Source organism: Pelmatolapia mariae, linkage group LG9, assembly GCF_036321145.2.
Source record: "Pelmatolapia mariae isolate MD_Pm_ZW linkage group LG9, Pm_UMD_F_2, whole genome shotgun sequence".
Taxonomy (NCBI): Eukaryota; Metazoa; Chordata; class Actinopteri; order Cichliformes; family Cichlidae; genus Pelmatolapia; species Pelmatolapia mariae.
This window is the reverse complement of record NC_086235.1, coordinates 45,005-63,888: the sequence shown is the minus strand read 5'-3', so window position 1 is coordinate 63,888 and position 18,884 is coordinate 45,005. Positions and strand designations below refer to the sequence as shown.

Genomic DNA, 18,884 nt, shown 5'->3' with positions numbered 1-18,884 from the left:
TGTACTGTGTATGTGACAAATAAAATCTGTATCTGTCTGATAAAAGGGTGAAAATAGAACGATAGTGGCGTTCACGACAATGGGACATCAAATGTTTGCCGTCTGCAGCCTGTCTGTGTTTTTCCAACACTGGCTTTCACCTCCAGTCTCTGATGCTAGAGGGCGCTCTCCTGCGCGCCTGGCGGAGGCCCCCTTCATGTGAACGCAACATCGCTCCGTACAGCACGAGCCGTTCAGAGACTCCTCTGTGGTCACGTGACTGCACTGCTTCCAACGCGCGCACACGCACACACATTCTGGGGGACTGTAAACGGGCGCGTTCGGAGGCCTGTCCACAACAACTGCACTGCGCATGCGCGTCTCCCACAGGGGTTTGGCGCGCTGCCTGCGTGCCTCCGCAGAGTGAGCGTGCTGGCGCAAAGCTCGTCACCGTCACAACAACAACAACAGGAGGACAAAGTGTCGCGACCCCCCTCCCCCGCCCGCCGGAGCCGACCCCTTCCCCCGACGGACGCCCCCGGTCTCGTGTCACGGTAAGACCCGCTCCCGGACCCGCGCGCCCCTGGTCCCGCCGCGGCCGCCGTTTCCGCGGGGATGCTGCGCGCTCTCGAGCCGTTCATGGCCGCTCGAGCTCCGTGTGGCCGAGGCCGCGGCGCCGTGGCTGCTCGCGTGCCTGCGTGTCGGTCCCGGGGACGGCGGAGCGGTGGCCCGCGAGCCGGTGAGCGCGCGGGTTAGCGAGAAACTCCATCTTCTCTCCGTCCTGCCCGCCATTTCACGCGCACTGACCGGGGCCCGCTCACGCACCGGTACCGGACAGAGGGCGGAAGTACCGGTGATCCGACTAACGGCCACGCGACTTTTCCCGATCCTCACCGAGCGCCGTTCAGACCGGAATTGGCTGGCTTCATCCCGGGTTGGACCGCCGGTCGGGGCCCGGTACCGGGACAGGCTAGCCCGCGGCCGGGCTGTACCGGACCGCTACGATCAACGATCGATATTAACGGCTACATGCTAACAGCTAGCTTGCTCTCGTCTCCTCAGCTCGACTCGCAGCGTGCACGCGTTCCATGCGCGTGTCCGCGGTATACGAGCTACATGTACTGCGCGCGTTTACCTGAGTCTGGTATTACAGCAGCACGTGACAGCTGGATCAACGACAGCATTGATTATTATCAGCGTATTGATCTGCTGATCGAACATTGATCACGTGGTGTCTGTTAAGCCGATTGGCTGCAGTTCTGCTCAGACTTCCCGGATTACAGCAGGTTGAAATAAAGCTGTTGAAAAGTGTTTCACCTTTGACCTCAGCCTTAGCACCTCCTATGTCCTAGCCTTGTTTCCTTTCCTGAGAGCGAGTGTGGAATCGTCCCGAGCTAAACCTCCGTCCTCAGACTGTTCGTGGGTAGATCAGAATACTTTATTAATCCCTGGAGAAATTATTTTGGTTACAGTGCTCCAGTACAAACAGTAACAAAGACAGACAATACAAGAAGTAAGAAATATATATATATAGATATATATTGTGTCTATCTATATATATATAGATATATATCTGAATAAGAAAGAAGAGCTTGTGCAAAAGGGTGTAGCTATTGCAGTATACAGTGTGTTAAGTGGATGAGTTGTACAGGGAATGATGTACATCAGCTGTTCACACAGGTGGAACGACCTGTCCTGATCCTCAGAGTTCTGTCTTGTATCCAAAGCACACTGAGCCTCAGCTCATGTGTCTGAACTGCCGGGAATATTGAGCCACTAATTTGCTCTGCTGAAAACAGAGCTGGCTGCTTTTTCTTTGTAAAGAAGTGATTGTTAGGAGATTAGAATAAGTTACCTTACATAGCACAAGATGAAATCTCACGTTCTTATATTTTCCTGCTGTGGAACTCCTTTCCTCCACCCTGTTTGGGATTTGCAGTAACATTCCTCCATCATCACTGATCCCAGCTGACATGAAGCATGAGTCCTGAAGACTGTTAAATCCTCTAAGCACACGCTGATCAGTTCATGTAGATCATAGTGTTGAGCTCATGCAGCGTTCTTCACACAGCGACGACTCAACGGGAAGTAGTTTTATTCTAGCTGTGTGATGTTCAGTTGTGAGTTTAACAGCTGCTGATAAAAACTGTAAATATGTCAGCAGGTTACGGATGAAATGGAAAATGCAGTTATGATGAACACGTGATCTGCTCCACGCCGATTATTACATCGATGTTTTCATGAAAGATTAGGACTGTGCTCCGGTGTCTCCTCTGCTTAAGGACGCACTGAAGCTCCTTTCCTTAGTATGTGGGACAGCTCTGATTATGGCCGCCACACAGATACTTTCGGGTCACGTCTCTCCGTGAAGAACTTTCACTAGCAAAATGGACTCTGTTCAGTGAGCTGACAGGAAGTGACATCATGAACAGTTAGTGGTGGTTAATGTGACAGGAAGTACAAAGATGAATCATCATCACGCTGATGGTGCGAGCTCAAACAACGACTGTTTTTTAAGAATCCAAACAATCTGAAGGGAAATCTTTAAAACAGCATCGTGAGTCGGAGGAGGTCTGTGAACATGTGACACATGAATCACATGACCTGTCAGAGGAGCAGGTGAGCCTGACAATAAAAGCCTGGTCACACATTTGCAGTGAAAGGCTTTTAATTTGAAATAATACAGGAAGTTTATGTATAAGGGTTGGAGCAGGTCAGGTCTGCTGATTGGAAGGTCGGCGGTCCGATCTCTGGCTGCTGCAGTCTGCACCTTGTTTCTCCATTAGAGTGTGAATGAGTGTGATTGGCTGACAGAGGCGCGTTGTATATACATAAGAACCAGAACATTTACCACAAACAGCATGATGCAGTTAAACAGACCGAACAGTAACAGGTGACCAGGTTGCTATGGTAACAGAAACCATCCAGCTGTGTACTGCAACTCCATTTACACTGTTGTAATGTCAGAGCTGATGTCATCTGTGTTCAGTGTCATGTGACGTATCACGTGATCAGCTGTGACCTCATGCGAACAGCTACAGATGTCATAAGATTAATTGTGAAATTAAAGTTGTTCCTGGCTAGTGTCGTTAGCTACCATCAACACCTGGTTCATGCAGGAGCTGGGCATCGCCTCGTTCATAGCTGAAGGTAGAAACGGTGTCCTGGAGCTCCTCTGACATTCATGCCTGAGGTCGGAGGATGGGGAAGGGATAGATCAGAGGCACGAGGAGAACCTCACGTGACTGTACTGTAAAAACAGGTGTTGATGATGTCACACATTTTGATTGGTCAGGTGGTTTCAGTCCTGGGGGATAATCCTAGCTGTAAGTATCATTACCACCTGACCAGACCAGAGTGCCGTGAACCTGATCACGTGACCTGTACCTGTTCTCAGATGGCGGAAACGGTGAAGTACGTGGACGACGAACATAAGAGCATCTTCTTGAAGCTGCTGAACGAGCAGCGGCTGGAGGGCGAGCACTGCGACATTGCCGTGGTCGTCGAAGACGTCAAGTTCCGTGCTCACCGCTGCGTCCTCGCCGCCTGCTCCAACTACTTTAAAAAGCTCTTCAAAAAACACGAGGTACCTCAAAAATACATCTATGTACTTAATGAGTACTTCGAACACAAAGTGTTGTACAGATTTTTTCAGTTTCATTAGTATAGTGCCAACAACAGTTGCCTCAGGCAATTTAGATAATAAGGTAAAGAGTACAATCATACAATAAATACAGTTTACCTGGTGAAGGCCGACTGTGCAAGGTGACACCGAGGTCCCCGTCAGCAACATCTTATTAACATTTAAATCTACAACACATTTCATTTCATCATTTCAATGTAGAAGATCATCATTTAGCCTGGAGAAATAGTTTGCTGCTTTATAAGAAAGCCCTCCGCAAAGCCAGAACATCTTACTATTCATCACTGATTGAAGAAAATAAGAACAACCCCAGGTTTCTCTTCAGCACTGTAGCCAGGCTGACAAAAAGTCAGAGCTCTGTTGAGCCAACCATCCCTTTAACGTTAACTAGTAATGACTTCATGAACTTCTTCACAAATAAAATTTTAATCATTAGAGAAAAAATTACTAATAATCATCCCACAGATGTAATATTATCTACAGCTACTTTCAGTACCATTGATGTTAAGTTAGACTCTTTTTCTCCAATTGATCTTTCTGAGTTAACTTCAATAATTACTTCCTCCAAACTAGTGCTGGGCGATATATCGAGTTTTTTAAAAATATCGATATATTTTTATACGAGATATAAGATGTGACAATATCCTTTATATCGATATAGTCTATGTTACGTTATAATTATAGTTGCGGAGCTGCAAATTTGCCTCTCTTTCGTCCACTTTTATCTTTACGCAGCGTTACTCGACCTCACCTCTCCTTCACTGAACACAACTCCCCCTCCTCCCCCATCGCTTCACCTGCAGGCAGCGACAAGATGGACACGGCAAATCTCCGTTAACAAGTTACTGCGCATCGCCCCGTGCGTGGGGCTGGACGGTGTCAACGTGTTAACGAGCTAGCCACGTTAACGCCTAACTGCACGGCCTGAAATCCTTTCATTTTCTCAAAAGTTGACCGCGCCTTTTGTATGAATTCTGGTTGTGCTTGATGACCGCGAACCGATTTTATGTGGTACACAGCGCTCAGCAATCTGTCAAAAAATGTTTTAGTTCGACTTTGGTAAGCTAGGGAGCTGCACTGCTTGACGGATTGTCGGAGCATTACGGCTACCGAGGAGCCTCGCGGAGTAATACGTACTGTGCTTCAACGTAATATTACCGTATTGTGTGTGTATAAGGACCATAAATGGCACCTGTTCAGAGACATGGTTACGAAGCGGATTTCAAACTCCAGGCTGTCAGTCACGCAGTAGAAGTTGGGAACAGAGCAGCTGCTTGTTATTATGCTCAGCGTCTGTTAGTTTACATTTTGACTCCTCAATTGTGAGCTCTTTGTTATGCACAAAACAACATAGTTTTCTTTTATTTATAGAGCATCATTATTTAATAAATGCTCATAATTTATTTTTGAGTAGTTTTTTTCATGTACATCTATGCTGTATGTTAATAAAAGTGCCTGTGTGACACCTGGGACACAGCTTTAACTAAGAACTCTTTTTGTTCTTACTTTATTGCTTTAAAAAAATATCGAGATATATATCTTATATCGCCATCCAGCTAAAAAATATCGAGATATGAATTTTGGGTCATATCGCCCAGCTCTACTCCAAACCATCAACGTGTCTTTTAGACCCCATTCCTACAAAACTGCTCAAAGAAGTCCTGCCATTAATTAATGCTTCAATCTTAAATATGATCAACCTATCTCTAATAATCAGCTATGTACCACAGGCCTTCAAGCTGGCTGTAGTTAAACCTTTACTTAAAAAGCATCTCTAGACCCAGCTGTCTTAGCTAATTATAGGCCAATCTCCAACCTTCCTTTCATATCAAACATCCTTGAAAGAGTAGTTGTCAAACAGCTAACAGATCATCTGCAGAGGAATGGCTTATTTGAAGAGTTTCAGTCAGGTTTCAGAGCTCATCACAGCACAGAAACAGCTTTCATCATCATCGTTTATTTATATAGCACTTTAAAAACACACAAGGCTGACCAAAGTGCTGAACAATAGAAACATAATAGATACCATAAGAATAATAAATACGATAAAATAATAAACATAGCGAAAACAATAAAATATAAGTAAATACAAGTCAGTCAACCACTGAGTCAAAAGCTAGTGAATAAAAATGCGTTTTCAATCTAGATTTAAAAACCAGCACTGATGTCGATCGCCTAATGTGAAGAGGAAGATTATTCCAAAGCTTAGGAGCCACAATAGAGAACGCTCGGTCTCCTCTCAGTTTCAGCCGTGATTTGGGGACTGAGAGCAACAGCTGCTCAGCTGACCGGAGCGAACGAGTGGGGACATAGGGCTTCAGCAAATCAGACATATATGCAGGTGCCAGACCATTTAAAGATTTAAAAACCAATAAAAGAACTTTAAAATGAATCCTAAATTCAATTGGAAGCCAGTGCAGGGAGGCCAGGACCGGAGTAATGTGCTCAAATTTCCTTTTACCAGATAAAAACCGTGCCGCAGCATTCTGTACTAGTTGCAGGCGTTTCAGAGTGCCCAGTCCAACCCCTATTAAAAGGGAGTTACAATAATCCAAGCGTGAGGTTATAAAAGCGTGGATAATAGTCTCCAAGTCACGCCTTGAAAGAAAAGGTTTAACCTTCGACAGACGCCTGAGGTGATAGAATGACGATTTCACCACCCCATTCACGTGGCCATCAAAGGTAAGTGCAGAGTCGATTTTTAACCCAAGATTGGTAATCGAGCTCTTCAGGTGAGGGGTCAGAGCAGCAAGGTCAACATCAGGGATATCAGAGGAACGATTCGGGCCAAACACAATTGCTTCTGTTTTACGTTCATTAAAATTTAAAAAATTTTGAGCCATCCATGACTTAACATCACTAAGGCAATCAAGCAGGAGTCTAATTGGGGAGCTATCAGAATGACTGAAAGGAAAATAGAGCTGGCAATCATCAGCATATAGATGAAATGAAACATTGTGTTTACGAAAGATCGCACCCAGTGGCAGGAGATACAATGAAAACAGCAGTGGCCCAAGAATAGATCCCTGTGGTACACCCCATGACAGAGGGGCCACAGAGGACGATGATGAGATTTAGTGAAGGTTACAAATGATCTTCTTATGGCCTCTGACAGTGGACTCATCTCTGTGCTTGTCCTGCTAGACCTCAGTGCAGCGTTCAATACTGTTAACCATAATATCCTATTAGAGTGATTAGAACACGCTGTAGGTATTACAGGTACTGCACTGCAGTGGTTTGTATCATATCTATCTAACAGACTCCAATTTGTGCATGTAAATATATGTATGTATATATATATATATATATGTGTGTGTGTGTGTGTGTGTGTGTATATCTATATCTATATATATCGATATATATATATATATATATATATATATAGACTTTGTTCATGTAAATGGAGAGTCTTCTTGAAAAACTAGTTCATGCTTTTATTACTTGTAGGTTGGACTGCTGTAATTCATTATTATCAGGATGTCGTAACAACTCCCAAACTCAGCCGGTCATGGCAGATGGCTGCTTCTCCCTGAGCCTGGTTCTTCCAATCAAAAAGGAGTTTTCCCTTCTCCAGTCTTACCCAGTGCTTGCTCAACAGGGCTCCTGTGATTGTTGGGGTTTATTTATTGTATTGTTGTACCTTACAATATAAAACCCCTGAAACGTAATCTTCTGATTTGGTCTTATATGAATAAAATGGAATTGAGTTGAATTTAATTGAATCTAGCAAAGTAACCTCCTCACCTGAAAGAAGAGGTGAGCCGACTCAGCGAAAGTCCGCCGATCTGCTAACGTGGTGACTGCAGTTCACTTCGTGGCCTCCAGGGGTTCCCGAGTGTGTTCTGGTGAGATGTCTCACCTGTATGTGCGTGTCTTCTCAGGTGGACAACTCATCAGTGATTGAGATTGACTTCATCCGCTCTGACATCTTTGAGGAAGTCCTGAACTACATGTACACGGCGAAGATCTCTGTGAAGAAGAAGGACGTCAACCTGATGATGTCATCAGGCCAGATCCTCGGCATCCGCTTCCTTGACAAACTCTGCTCTCAGGTAACACACACAGGTGAAGCGTGCAGACAGGTAACACACACAGAGGTCAAGCGTGCAGACAGGTAACACACACAGAGGTCAAGCGTGCAGACAGGTAACACACACAGGTGAAGCGTGCAGACAGGTAACACACACAGGCGACACACAGACAGGTAACACAGATACAAGTGAAGCGTGTACACAGGTAATGCACATGCAGCTAGCATACAAATGGATGTAACACACAAGCTGGTGACACACACAGGTAACAGGTGTTGGTGGGTGTGTCCTCAGAAGCGAGATGTGTCGTCGGAGGACAAGGAGAAGTTTCCCTATGACATCGTAAAGATGGCGCTGCCGCCTGAGGCTCAGCTCGCCGCCGACTCGGAGGTACGGATTAACCCATTGTTTACCAGTTAACTGTCAGACCTTGAACTTTGTAATCTGATTACTGTCGTGTGTAGGTGCTCGGCGAGCACGATGACACGTCCACCACAGATGACCTTGTGGAGCCCTCGGCCAATCCGGAGCTGGAGAAGTCTCCCAGTGCAGCGCTGCATGTGCAAGAGGCGATCCTAAAGGAACTGACCAATGAGGATGTGCACAAGGTACGCATACTTGCACCTGAGTATTCCTGTATCCACGACCACTGTCACTGACACATCGTCCATCCAGGTAACCTGCTACGACCAGGATGTGGTGACGGAGATGGAGGCGGAGCCTAAAGAGCTTGGAGCGGAGCATCACGCCACACAGACGCTGACCTTCGCGGACAGCATAGGGGAAGTGAAGGACGAGCAGCCGCCAGGCTGGTCGACGGCGACTGCCGACATGAAGTTCGAATACCTGCTGTACGGACACCGCGAGCAGCTCGCCTGCCAGGTGTGTGGGAAGACTTTCTTGGATGAGAGCAGACTCAGGTAAGTACACACCTCAGTGATGAAAATCGACCTTGAAGCCTCAGGTGAAGCACACATCTGTCCGTCTCTGCTCAGGAAGCACGAGAAGCTTCACTCGGCCGAGCGTCCGTTCGCCTGTGACATTTGCACCAAAGCTTTCACCACCCACGCTCACCTGAAAGGTAACCACACCCACGTACGCTTGCCTGCTTCTTACTTCTATGCTCCCCGAGGTCACCCTAACCCTCACCTGTCTGTTCAGAACACCTGAAGATCCACGCAGGTTTCAAACCCTACAGGTGTGACGTGTGTGGGAAATCGTTCATTCGCGCTCCGGACCTGAAGAAACACGAACGAGTTCACAGCAACGAGCGGCCCTTCGCCTGCCAGATGTGCGAAAAGGTGAACTCGCCTGTCCTCTCACCTGTGCGCCCCATCTTTCCTGTCACCATTGTAACCAGTCTGGCTCTCACCTGTCTGCCTGCAGGCTTTTAAACACAAGTCTCACCTGAAGGATCACGAGAGGAGACACAGAGGAGAGAAACCGTTCGTCTGTCCGTCCTGCACCAAGGCCTTCGCCAAGGTACTGCACTCAGTGTATATACAGTACTGTACTGAGTATATAGAGTACTACATATGGTATATATAGACAGTACTACACACAGTATATAGAGTACTACACAGTATATATACAGTACATATTAGGGCTGGGCATCGTCACTGATTTCTAGAATCAGTTCGATCCACGATTCGATTCGATTTGAATCGGGTAAATTTTGCCTCAGACAGTCAGAAATATTATAATTCTGATCACGTATCAGTAAATTTCCATATTTTTATTTCTATAAAAAGAAAGCTGACACTTGCGAGACTTTATCAAAGGTGTGAGCATCACAGCAGAGGCCTTTGTGTCGAAGTAGCTGAAGATAAAACACAGAAAAACATGAAAGCGATTTTTCTTTAATCAACACATGAACATGACCTGATGCTGCTGAAGTGAAGCAAAGTTATAGAGGTTTTAGAGACACAGCTGAGAGTTTTGCAGTTTTGCATAATTTTAAAAAGTTTAAATTTGTTCAGTATTGAACAGCAGAAATGAGGCTTTCTTTTCGGAAGTCAGTAAAAGGAAGAAACAGCGGCCGACAGCGCTGTAAACAACAGTAGACTTGTGCGTAACAAGCAAGGGAATAATGCAGAAAACAGATTTTTAGACGGGAAACTGTTCTTGAAGTACAGAGAGAGAGAGAGAGCTGTGCATGAAGTGTGATTTTATCGTGGTGGAAGCAAAACAGTAAAAGTCGGAGTGAATTCATGACGATGTTTATGTGAAGCGTAGTTTGGATCTTCTTTTGCTGCTGGTTCAGTCAGTATTGTTTGGAGAGATAAAAACCTGCAGCTTCTGAATCGAGCGCAAACACAAAGCTTGGACCCGCCGAAACATCAGAATCAGCGAGCTGTCGGCTTTCAGCTCCGACCGTGTCCGTGCCGTCGGGTGAGGAAGGCGACGTCTCTCTGATTCTGATCCGTCGGCGGGTCCAAGCTTTGTGTTTACGTCTCTGTGCAGAATCCGTGTTCCTGCTCTCATTTACTGTTTGAGCTGTTTGGTGGTTGTTGAAGTTTTGTGAGGTTTAAACTGAGATTCTGGCATTTTGGGCAAAATAAATTAATATTTAAAAATCGATTCAGGATTTTAATGAATCGATTTTAAACGATAAATCAATAATCAAAACCCACCCCTAGTACATATTATACCATGTATACAGTACTGCAATCAGTATATGCAGTACTACACATAGTATATATACAATACTGCACTAAGTACATACAGTACTACACTCAGTATATACACAGTACTGTGTGGTCTTCGTAGTCCTAGTTAAAAATAACACAGCATCCTCTTTTGCATTGTGAGCTTCCTCTCCAAACATTTTATTACTATGCAGCACCACAGACCAGTCTTCTTTTAGGTGCTCCACTGTTGCCATTCATCAGCTTTCTTAAATACAGTGCCCCCTGCTGGTCAGCTCTATCATTACATCAACATCTGCATGTCAACACAAGTACTACACACAGTATATACAGTACTGCACTAAGTATGTGTAATATTATGCACAGTATCACATACTGTAGTATTACACAGTGTCCGTAGTGCCGGTACGTTTGTGTTGTGGTGCGTTCACTGTCCTTCTGTCATTTCAGGCGTCAGATCTGAAGCGTCATGAGAACAACATGCACAGTGAGAGGAAGCAGCTGAATCCTTTGCAGAGCGACACTGAGACACTGCAGGCTGCTGCCATGGCTGCTGAGGAGCAACATCTGGACTCCATCAGCTGCTCCTAACATCTGGACAGCCCTTTAACCTTTTCTGCTTTCACACAAACTTTGAACTTTGGCTCTGTTTGCTAGGAGCCTTTTTTCCTGCGTCGAGTTGATGCACGTGAACCAAGTGTAAGATAAACTGAGCCGTCATGTGACTCACATGTTGTCATGTGACCTCCCTCTGGCTACATGTGTGATTTGTAACCTGGCGTGTTTGTCTTTTCAGTTTGGAGCATAAATTTATAAACTGTGTAAATTATAAACACTTCTGCTCAGTTTCATGAGCAATGAGAGAGAGAACAGTTTAAATAAAGATTCAACCTTATCGACATGTTCTCCTAAGGTTCTTAGCCCAAAAAGGTTCTTCATCATTGGTCACATGACCAATTTAAGACAACACAACAAGATGCAGCGACCCAGAGTCTCCATTTCAAATTGGGTCGAAAGTGCGGACTTCAAACTATATACCAGTTTTTAAATTGTGTCGATGGGCCACGTAAAACCAGAGTTATGATAAAAAATACATGCAATGTTTTTTTCTGAACAAAACAGTATGACCCTAACCCCAAAACAAATGTACCATGTCAACCAATCAAAATATGATATGGCAACATGTGGCACTTGGTTGTTTAGGGAGAGGGGGCAGTTTTAGTAGTGACACCGGCGAGAGAAAGCGGGCGAGCAAAAGAAAGAGAGAGCGAGTTTTCATATGTGAGACATTAGTGACGTTTAGCGTGTTTGGAGGCTGTAGTTAGTGTGTTGTGTAGTTGTTTTGTATTGTGTGTCAGTTACACTGCTGAATGTCACATTTGCTCCAAAAGCCACCAAAGGCACATTCCAGTGTAAACACTGTGTCCACATGGAAAACTGGACTGATGCACCTCCTGCTGTCAGACCTGCAGCTTTATCCCTGTGCTGTTCTGCTCTGTCCTATAGTGGACAGAAACGATTTTTTTTGGACTGGCACAGATAATTTGTGTGCCTCCTTATTTGATGCAGCACACCTGATTGTTCTGTAAATAGATTTAAATGGTTATATGAAACACGCCTGAGGCCTTGGCTGCATTTTTAGGTAAATAGTACCATATAACTTTGTAGTTTGCAAAACTTGTGCATAATTTTTTAGAAATATACAATTTCTATTTGCATTTCAAGTTATGAAAATGATTTGTTAAACATGTTTAAGGTTTTTACAGTAAAAAATAACTTTTTTTTCTACTCGGATTTTACATTTTTTGTCTGAATTTAGATCAATTGTGCTAATCCAGTATGTCAAAATGAAAAAATAACTCCAATTTCAGATATTTGAGGTTGTGCTGAAAATAATGATACCAATCAAGGCAAGATAAACAGTTTTTAAAGTTGAAATATAGAGGTCAAATCAAAAGTAGTCAAAAACGGGCGGTTAAACTCACAGCTGGACTGCTACTTCCTGTTGAACGGTTGCTGCATGAGCTCAACATTAAGGCTCAGTGAATAGTAATGCCTTTTGTGGTATTGCAGTCTTTAGAATTAGTTTTTCCCTTCAGTACAAATCTGCTGGGATAACTGATGATGGAGAAATGCTTTCAGCTGCTACAGACATTAGTAAATCTGACCTTAGTCTTTGTAAAGGAGACTGTTCTTGTTTATATGACCACCATGAAACAATGGGGTCAGAACACCTAGCGAAATCAGATGTGTGCTTTGTAGTCCATCTTCTGCAACTGGTTTCAACATGGCAGACATCCAGCGTGGCACTGTTAGGGGGGACGAAGGTAAGGGCTTTTCTCTTTTCTTTTCCTTAGACCTTCTCCTACCCACTTTTCCTTGACTCGATGATGCGGGAACAGGAGACGGGAGGAACTTTTGCAGCTTTGTCTCTTTGTCGAGGGCATGTCTGTCTCCCGTTAACATTGGCTGTATCCTGGTATGCTCAGTGTTTTGCTCATGCACATTCTGGCCAAACCTCTGGTCTGACGGTAAACCGATGAGATAGCACTGCTGCTGGTCTGCTTTCACTGTTCTGAGATCAACTAGCAAGAAAACAAATGTCAGTGATTAATAAAAAATGTGTTTTGTCATGTGGCCGACGTGTGTGATGTAAAGATGGGGCATGAATAAGTTTTTAATAACGTGTTTCATACCGTGTGATGATGACCATCAAAGATGAACCGATGCTGGCTCAGCAGGACTTTCAGCATCTGTGAGAACGTCTGAATGTAACCGCTGCCATGACAACACTCTAACTTCATTTGAATATTGACCATTAACCATGTCAATACTGATCACACATTTTAATTTTAAAATTAATATTTTAGTATGCGTTTGTATGTAGATATAGGCCTGTGGTTCTGTTTTTCGGGGTTCAGAGATACGTGGTCCCAACAGGACTGCAAACATATGCTTTATACAATATCATATTTGATGTATCACATCATGTACTGAAATTAGCTCAGCCGCCCCTCCCTGAGCCTGACTCTGCCGGAGGTTTCCTCCTGTTAAAAGGGTGCTTGCTCATAGGGGCCATATGATTGTTGCCACTATTGTTGTGATTTGGCGCTGTATAAATAAAACTGAAGTGAACTGAACTGAATATTACAACAGAGACACTAGAGGGACTGACCCAGCCCAACCTGTGAACCTGCAAATTGGTTGGATATTTTTGAATTTAGACTTCCTTTGCTCATTTTTCCATTCTTACATGGTTCATTTAGAAGAATTTTGAAAATTAACCCAAGAAATTAGCAGTGCCACGACCAACAGGGGAGCTACCATCAACAGGTGGGACTGATAGGATTTGACCTTCAAGGCTACTCAGGTCTGCTTATTGTCTCAGTGTTAGTGAAGGAAACAGCTGGACGATTTGGAGGTAGCTAGGACGCTCACCCACACTGGTTCCATCTGAACTCTGGGCAAATGTCACAGGACCAGAGGTTAGGACTTTCAATCAGAGAGGCGAGACAGACTTCCTGTACAGGGGTCGTGGGCCGTGCAGATCGACGAGGGTATGCAGGGAACTTGACTAAATGTTCAGTTTCTATGCTGTACGTCAGAACAAGATCCAGACTGTGATTAAAGTGGTGGCTTTTACATTTTCAGAGAAAAGTCTAATAACAGCTTTGAGACTAATCATTTTAGTATCTAAATAATGAAATTGAGTAAGGTGATTGATGGATAACGACGGATGTAGAGTAATGAGGTGGAATGGAAGATTACTACTGCTGCTCCTCCACAGGAGTAGTAATGTGGCCTTGTGAGATTCTCATTGTCTTTTATTTTGGTGGTTTGGAAGGAAACAGTCTTTTCTCTCCCAACAAGACCAGTTTTTCCACAGAAGGTTTCTGAATTATCTGAATTTCCGAATTAAGGACCACATCATGGCACCACTCAGACAGCCAGCAAATTATGGAGAACATGTAGCTAAACATGCCACTCCTGGTGCGACTGGGCAGGGGACCAGAGAAAACTAATTAGTAACCCATTAATTAATTATTAGCTTTCTGACCTCTGATTGAGAGAACTGATTTTATCTTTAATATATCTTTAAAAGTGTGATTTATCCATGAATTTATGATCAGCATTTTATAAAAAAAATATCTTTCACTTGTTTCATTTTTTGTCTTCCATCTTTTTAATTCAGGACATTAAACAAACACATAAACTGTCATGTGTCAGCTTTAGTGATATAAAGAGTCCTTTAAATAAGCTGTCCAAAAATTTCACGTAAAAAAAATGTTAATAAACAGAAGTTTACAAACAGCACAATAATAATATAAAAATGAAGAAAATTAATTAAAAACAGTCAAACTACAAAAGAAAGATCAATGAAAACCTGGAGGAAAGTAAACTTGTTCTGGTAAAATGATCATTAATAATATTCAGATGTTATCTGAGTTTATCTGTGGAGCAAATAAAATATTTAACCTGAAGGAATTGAAATTGTGTCCTGATACGAGCTGAGCAGCAGAACACACACTGAACACTGGCTGTGCAACTCTAAAGCAGGAGGGAAGAGAAGCAGCAGAGCATGATTACTGACCTGGAGACGTTAGTGATGGACTGCAGATGTTATTTATTGATACATGTGTGATTTCTTTGTTTGTATTGGGAGTGAAGGAAAGCTTTAATGAGACAAAACAAACTAGTTTTTATGTTTTATACAGTCTGTAATCTGACTACTGTAAAGCGTAACAAACTACAACAGGTAAAGTAATCTGTAACATGTGAAATTCAATAAAAAACAGGATTAAAAAACAGTACTGTGACAAAGTGAATCGAGCTGCTCCAGCTTATTATCGAGACAAAACTTAATTGATGCTGAGCAGGTTCAAGCCTGCAGGTCTGTTTCTGCACATCAAACCAAACGTCTACCTTTTATCCTTCATCACTCCTCTTCTTTTTCTTCACAGGAAATCTAATCTGCAGCTCCATCAGGCAGACCTCCCCTCTGCTCCTCCTCTGCCTTCTCCTGGAGATTTCAGCCTCAGTCTTGATGAGCCTCTTTCACCGAGCACGTCGAGCGACTGAACAGGAGCTGAACAACAACCAGTTGCACAGCTTCACATGCCACTTGGTGGTCAGGTGTTGTTACCGTGATGACGGTGAGCCGTGTGTTTAGGATGATGGGAAATTTTTCAGCTCTGACTCGTCAAAATCATGTAGTGAAGGAGATGAAGAGGGCAATCTACAGTAAACCTCCTCGAAACAGGATTGGAGCTGCGGTAAGTCTCTGTATCGAATTACTCATTAACTAGTCAAAGGCCACTAACTTATCATTAAACATTAACAGATCAATATCAACCAATAACCATCCAGTAATCATAAAATAGTGACACTTGTTTTTTTTCTGACAGCAAAGTTTCTTCGTCATGTCGGTGTTCGCAGCCACCATGCTAGCTCCTGCGGCATGGATCCTCCGTCACCTACCGGAGTACCGCCAAAGGGTGCAGCGGAGTCCCAGGACCTGACCCTCATCTTCATCATTATTACCAGACCCTCGTCTTCATCACTGTCAAGCTGACTGTTCTGAAGCTGCTCTCATCTTCCTTGTCACTGTAAACCTGTGATGACTAAAGTTTTAAATATCAATAATAAACTTTGATCAGTCTCTGAAATCAATCACATTTTTATACTGAAGTTTGCAGGTTTTGTTTGTTTTTATTACAGTCTGAGTTCTCCTCATGGAAGCACTGGTATTTATAATGAATGTGGCAGTTGGCTTCTTTCAGTAGAAAACATGTGATGTGCCCTGTCTTTTCTTCGAGGGCTGCTCCTTGTTGGATTGGACTGTTTGTCCCATTTGAATGGCTGAATAAAAGGACAGCAACAGGAAGTGTGTGTGTGCATGTTTGTGCAGGGATGTTTCTGTTTATTTTGCCAGATTTACAGAGTTAATTGTTTCCAATGATAGAGAACATCAGTTCCCACGGAAATGACCGGATTAAAATTGAGACAGGAAGTGTTTCTTGTTTTCACAGATACGTTCAGATTCTGTGGCTGAGCAGAGAAAAAAGGGATTAAACCCAAGAATAGTGAATCAGCCTCGACTGGTCAATACTCTATCAGTTGTTACATAAGTTAAAATATTGGAGTCAGATCAAAATAAAACTGCTCCCCTGATGTTTATTTTACATCAGTGTTCCCACTATTATCTCTCTCACTTCTCTGAAGACGAAGAAGAAGAGGAGGCTCTGAGGCCACAAAGTTCAGCTCTATCACAAATGTTGTTTTTGTCTGTATAGAGCAAGAGTGGGGAACTGCAGGCCTCAAGGGCCGGTGTCCTGCCGGGGCCTGTGCCCTTGATCCAACACAGCTGATTTAAATGCAGGGCTCTAGAGTGCGACCAAATTTTTCAATGGTGCTACTAAAAAAAATATTTGGTCACACCAGTGCGACCAACTGTTTGGGTAACAACAACAACAACAAAAATCTCTGCAACTCTCCGTGTGGTCAACAACAGAGACACATTATGCCCCTATCGTGGACTAAACCAATCAGAGATAGTCAGGGGCGGGACCTCTCTGATTGGCCGTGGTCCAGTTGAAAGTGCAGGTGGAAGAGAGAGGTGAGTAGCTTGAATCAAGCGATATCGATTCATTAAATCCTGAATCGACTTTTAAGTATAACTGTGTTTTGCCAGAAACGCCAGATTCTCAGATTAAAGCTCACAAAACTATTTCAACAACCACCAAACAGCAAATGAGAGCAGGCACACGGACTCCACACAAAGACGTGAACACAGACCCGACGCATCAGAATCAGCTTTCTCTTTCTCGGCTTTCTCACCCGACGGCCCGCAGACGGACACGCTGTCGGAGCTCAGCGATTCTGATGCATCGGGTCCGCTCTGTGTTTACGTCTTTTTGCGCTGATTCTGAGCTGCAGGTTTTGTCTCTCTCCAACCAAAATTCACCGAGCCAGCAGCAAAAGAAGCAGCAAACTACGCTTCACATTTGATCAATGTCGTCATGACGTCACTTCATGCACAACTCTCTCGCTCTCTCTCTCTCTATCTCTCTGTACTTCAAGAACAGTTTCCCGTCTCAAATCTCTGTTTTCTGCATTATTCATTTGCTTATTACCCACCAGTCTACCGTTGTTTACAGCGCTGTCTTTTTCTTTTTTCACTTAAATGACCTCGGACAAGAAAGCTGAAGAAATTTAAACTTTTTAAATTTATGCAAAATTGCAGAATATTTTTAAGGTTATCTGCCATAAAAAGCCAGACCAGAAAAATCTCCTTCATGTTTTTCTGTTTTATTCTCAGTTACTTTGACTTAAAGGCATCTGCTGTGATGTTCACAATTCTGATTCTCACATGTATCAGTACTGATAAATGATCAGAATTATAAGATTTCTGACTGTCTGAGGCTAAATTGAATCGAATCAGGACTTTGAGAACTGGAATCGAATGGATTATAGAAATCAGTGATGATACGCAGCCCTAGTGAGCAGGCTAGGCCTGACAGAAGTGGATGTAGCTGTGGGTAATGAGAAAAGATGAAAAGAACGATTGATAACTCTTTTGTTAAGTTAAGGCCTGATCCGTTTGAAATTCATAGCCAGCTCTGACACGGTGCCATCAATCTCTTAGCGCTGAAAAAGCAGCAGTGTATCCAGAAAACACATTATATGCTGCAATAAATGCACTGCCCAAGTGTCCCCTCCCCCCACTGCCTTTCAGCAGCAGGCAGCAGCAAACAGGTCGTCAGAGGAGCCAAGATGATGATGAAGTTTAACATTTTCTACAATATTGACAAAGCACTTTAAGTATAAGATTGTTAGTTAGTAATTTAGAAATGAATATTGTCTGTATGGACTCCCCCCCCCCCCCAAAGAAAGTGCACATGTAAAACTGCGGTGTTAAGCGATGCGGTTGAAAAATTTGAGTGCGCCTAACTTTTGTGCCGGTGCGCCCATGGCAAAAAGTTAGTCTAGAGCCCTGGAATGGCTAAATGAAAGTTCTCCAGAGGCCTGGTAATGAACTAATCATCTGATTCAGGTGTGAAACCTGCAGGACACCATCCATGGTATAGAGGCAGTCTGTGAGAATACAGTTACAAATCATGCTTGTAGTTTCTCCCACATATTGCAGAACGACTGGTTACTCTATACCTGGATGTTGACGTGGAGAAACCCAACCCTAGGCTGCCAATAGGTCAGTTTATTCACCCTGTTGGATAACTTATAACTTCCACAACCAGATGCCATTTTTTATGGACCCAGATGTTTTACTGCAATTCCAAAGACCATTTCTGTTTTCCTCTGCACAACCTTTCTCATATTTACAGTCAGGTTGTTTTCATCTGCACAGCCTTTCCCTTTGTCTTTACAGCAGTCACTGGATGTATACTGGAAACACAGACAAGTGACATGTTTTGTGATCTCATGTGATGCCGCTCACTCAATCAAATCCTTTATTCAGAGCACATGTGAAAAATAGAAAACTAAAGAGACAAGGGGCCTGTCTCAATATGCGTACTTGTGCGTACTTGCGTTCTCATGTACTGGTGATACGTCATCAGTCGGAGA

The 18,884-nt window shown here is 43.6% G+C and overlaps 1 protein-coding gene across 4 annotated transcripts; it reads left to right on the top strand.

The window, feature by feature from the left end:
- The first annotated feature begins 36 nt into the window (after positions 1-36).
- LOC134634578 (zinc finger and BTB domain-containing protein 14-like) lies at positions 37-11,196 on the top strand. 4 transcript variants are annotated; one of them, XM_063483860.1, is made up of 10 exons: positions 37-533; positions 3,377-3,565; positions 7,504-7,674; positions 7,948-8,043; positions 8,118-8,261; positions 8,329-8,573; positions 8,649-8,734; positions 8,815-8,954; positions 9,040-9,135; positions 10,752-11,196. In XM_063483860.1, exons 1-10 carry the CDS (start codon positions 153-155, stop codon positions 10,890-10,892), a joined length of 1,689 nt encoding a protein of 562 aa, XP_063339930.1. In that variant the 5' UTR covers positions 37-152; the 3' UTR covers positions 10,893-11,196. The 4 variants fall into 4 exon arrangements, with proteins under 4 accessions (XP_063339930.1, XP_063339932.1, XP_063339933.1 ...); XM_063483862.1 differs by lacking the exon at positions 37-533 and adding an exon at positions 592-718; XM_063483863.1 differs by lacking the exon at positions 37-533 and adding an exon at positions 725-1,265.
- The last annotated feature ends 7,688 nt before the right edge of the window (positions 11,197-18,884 follow it).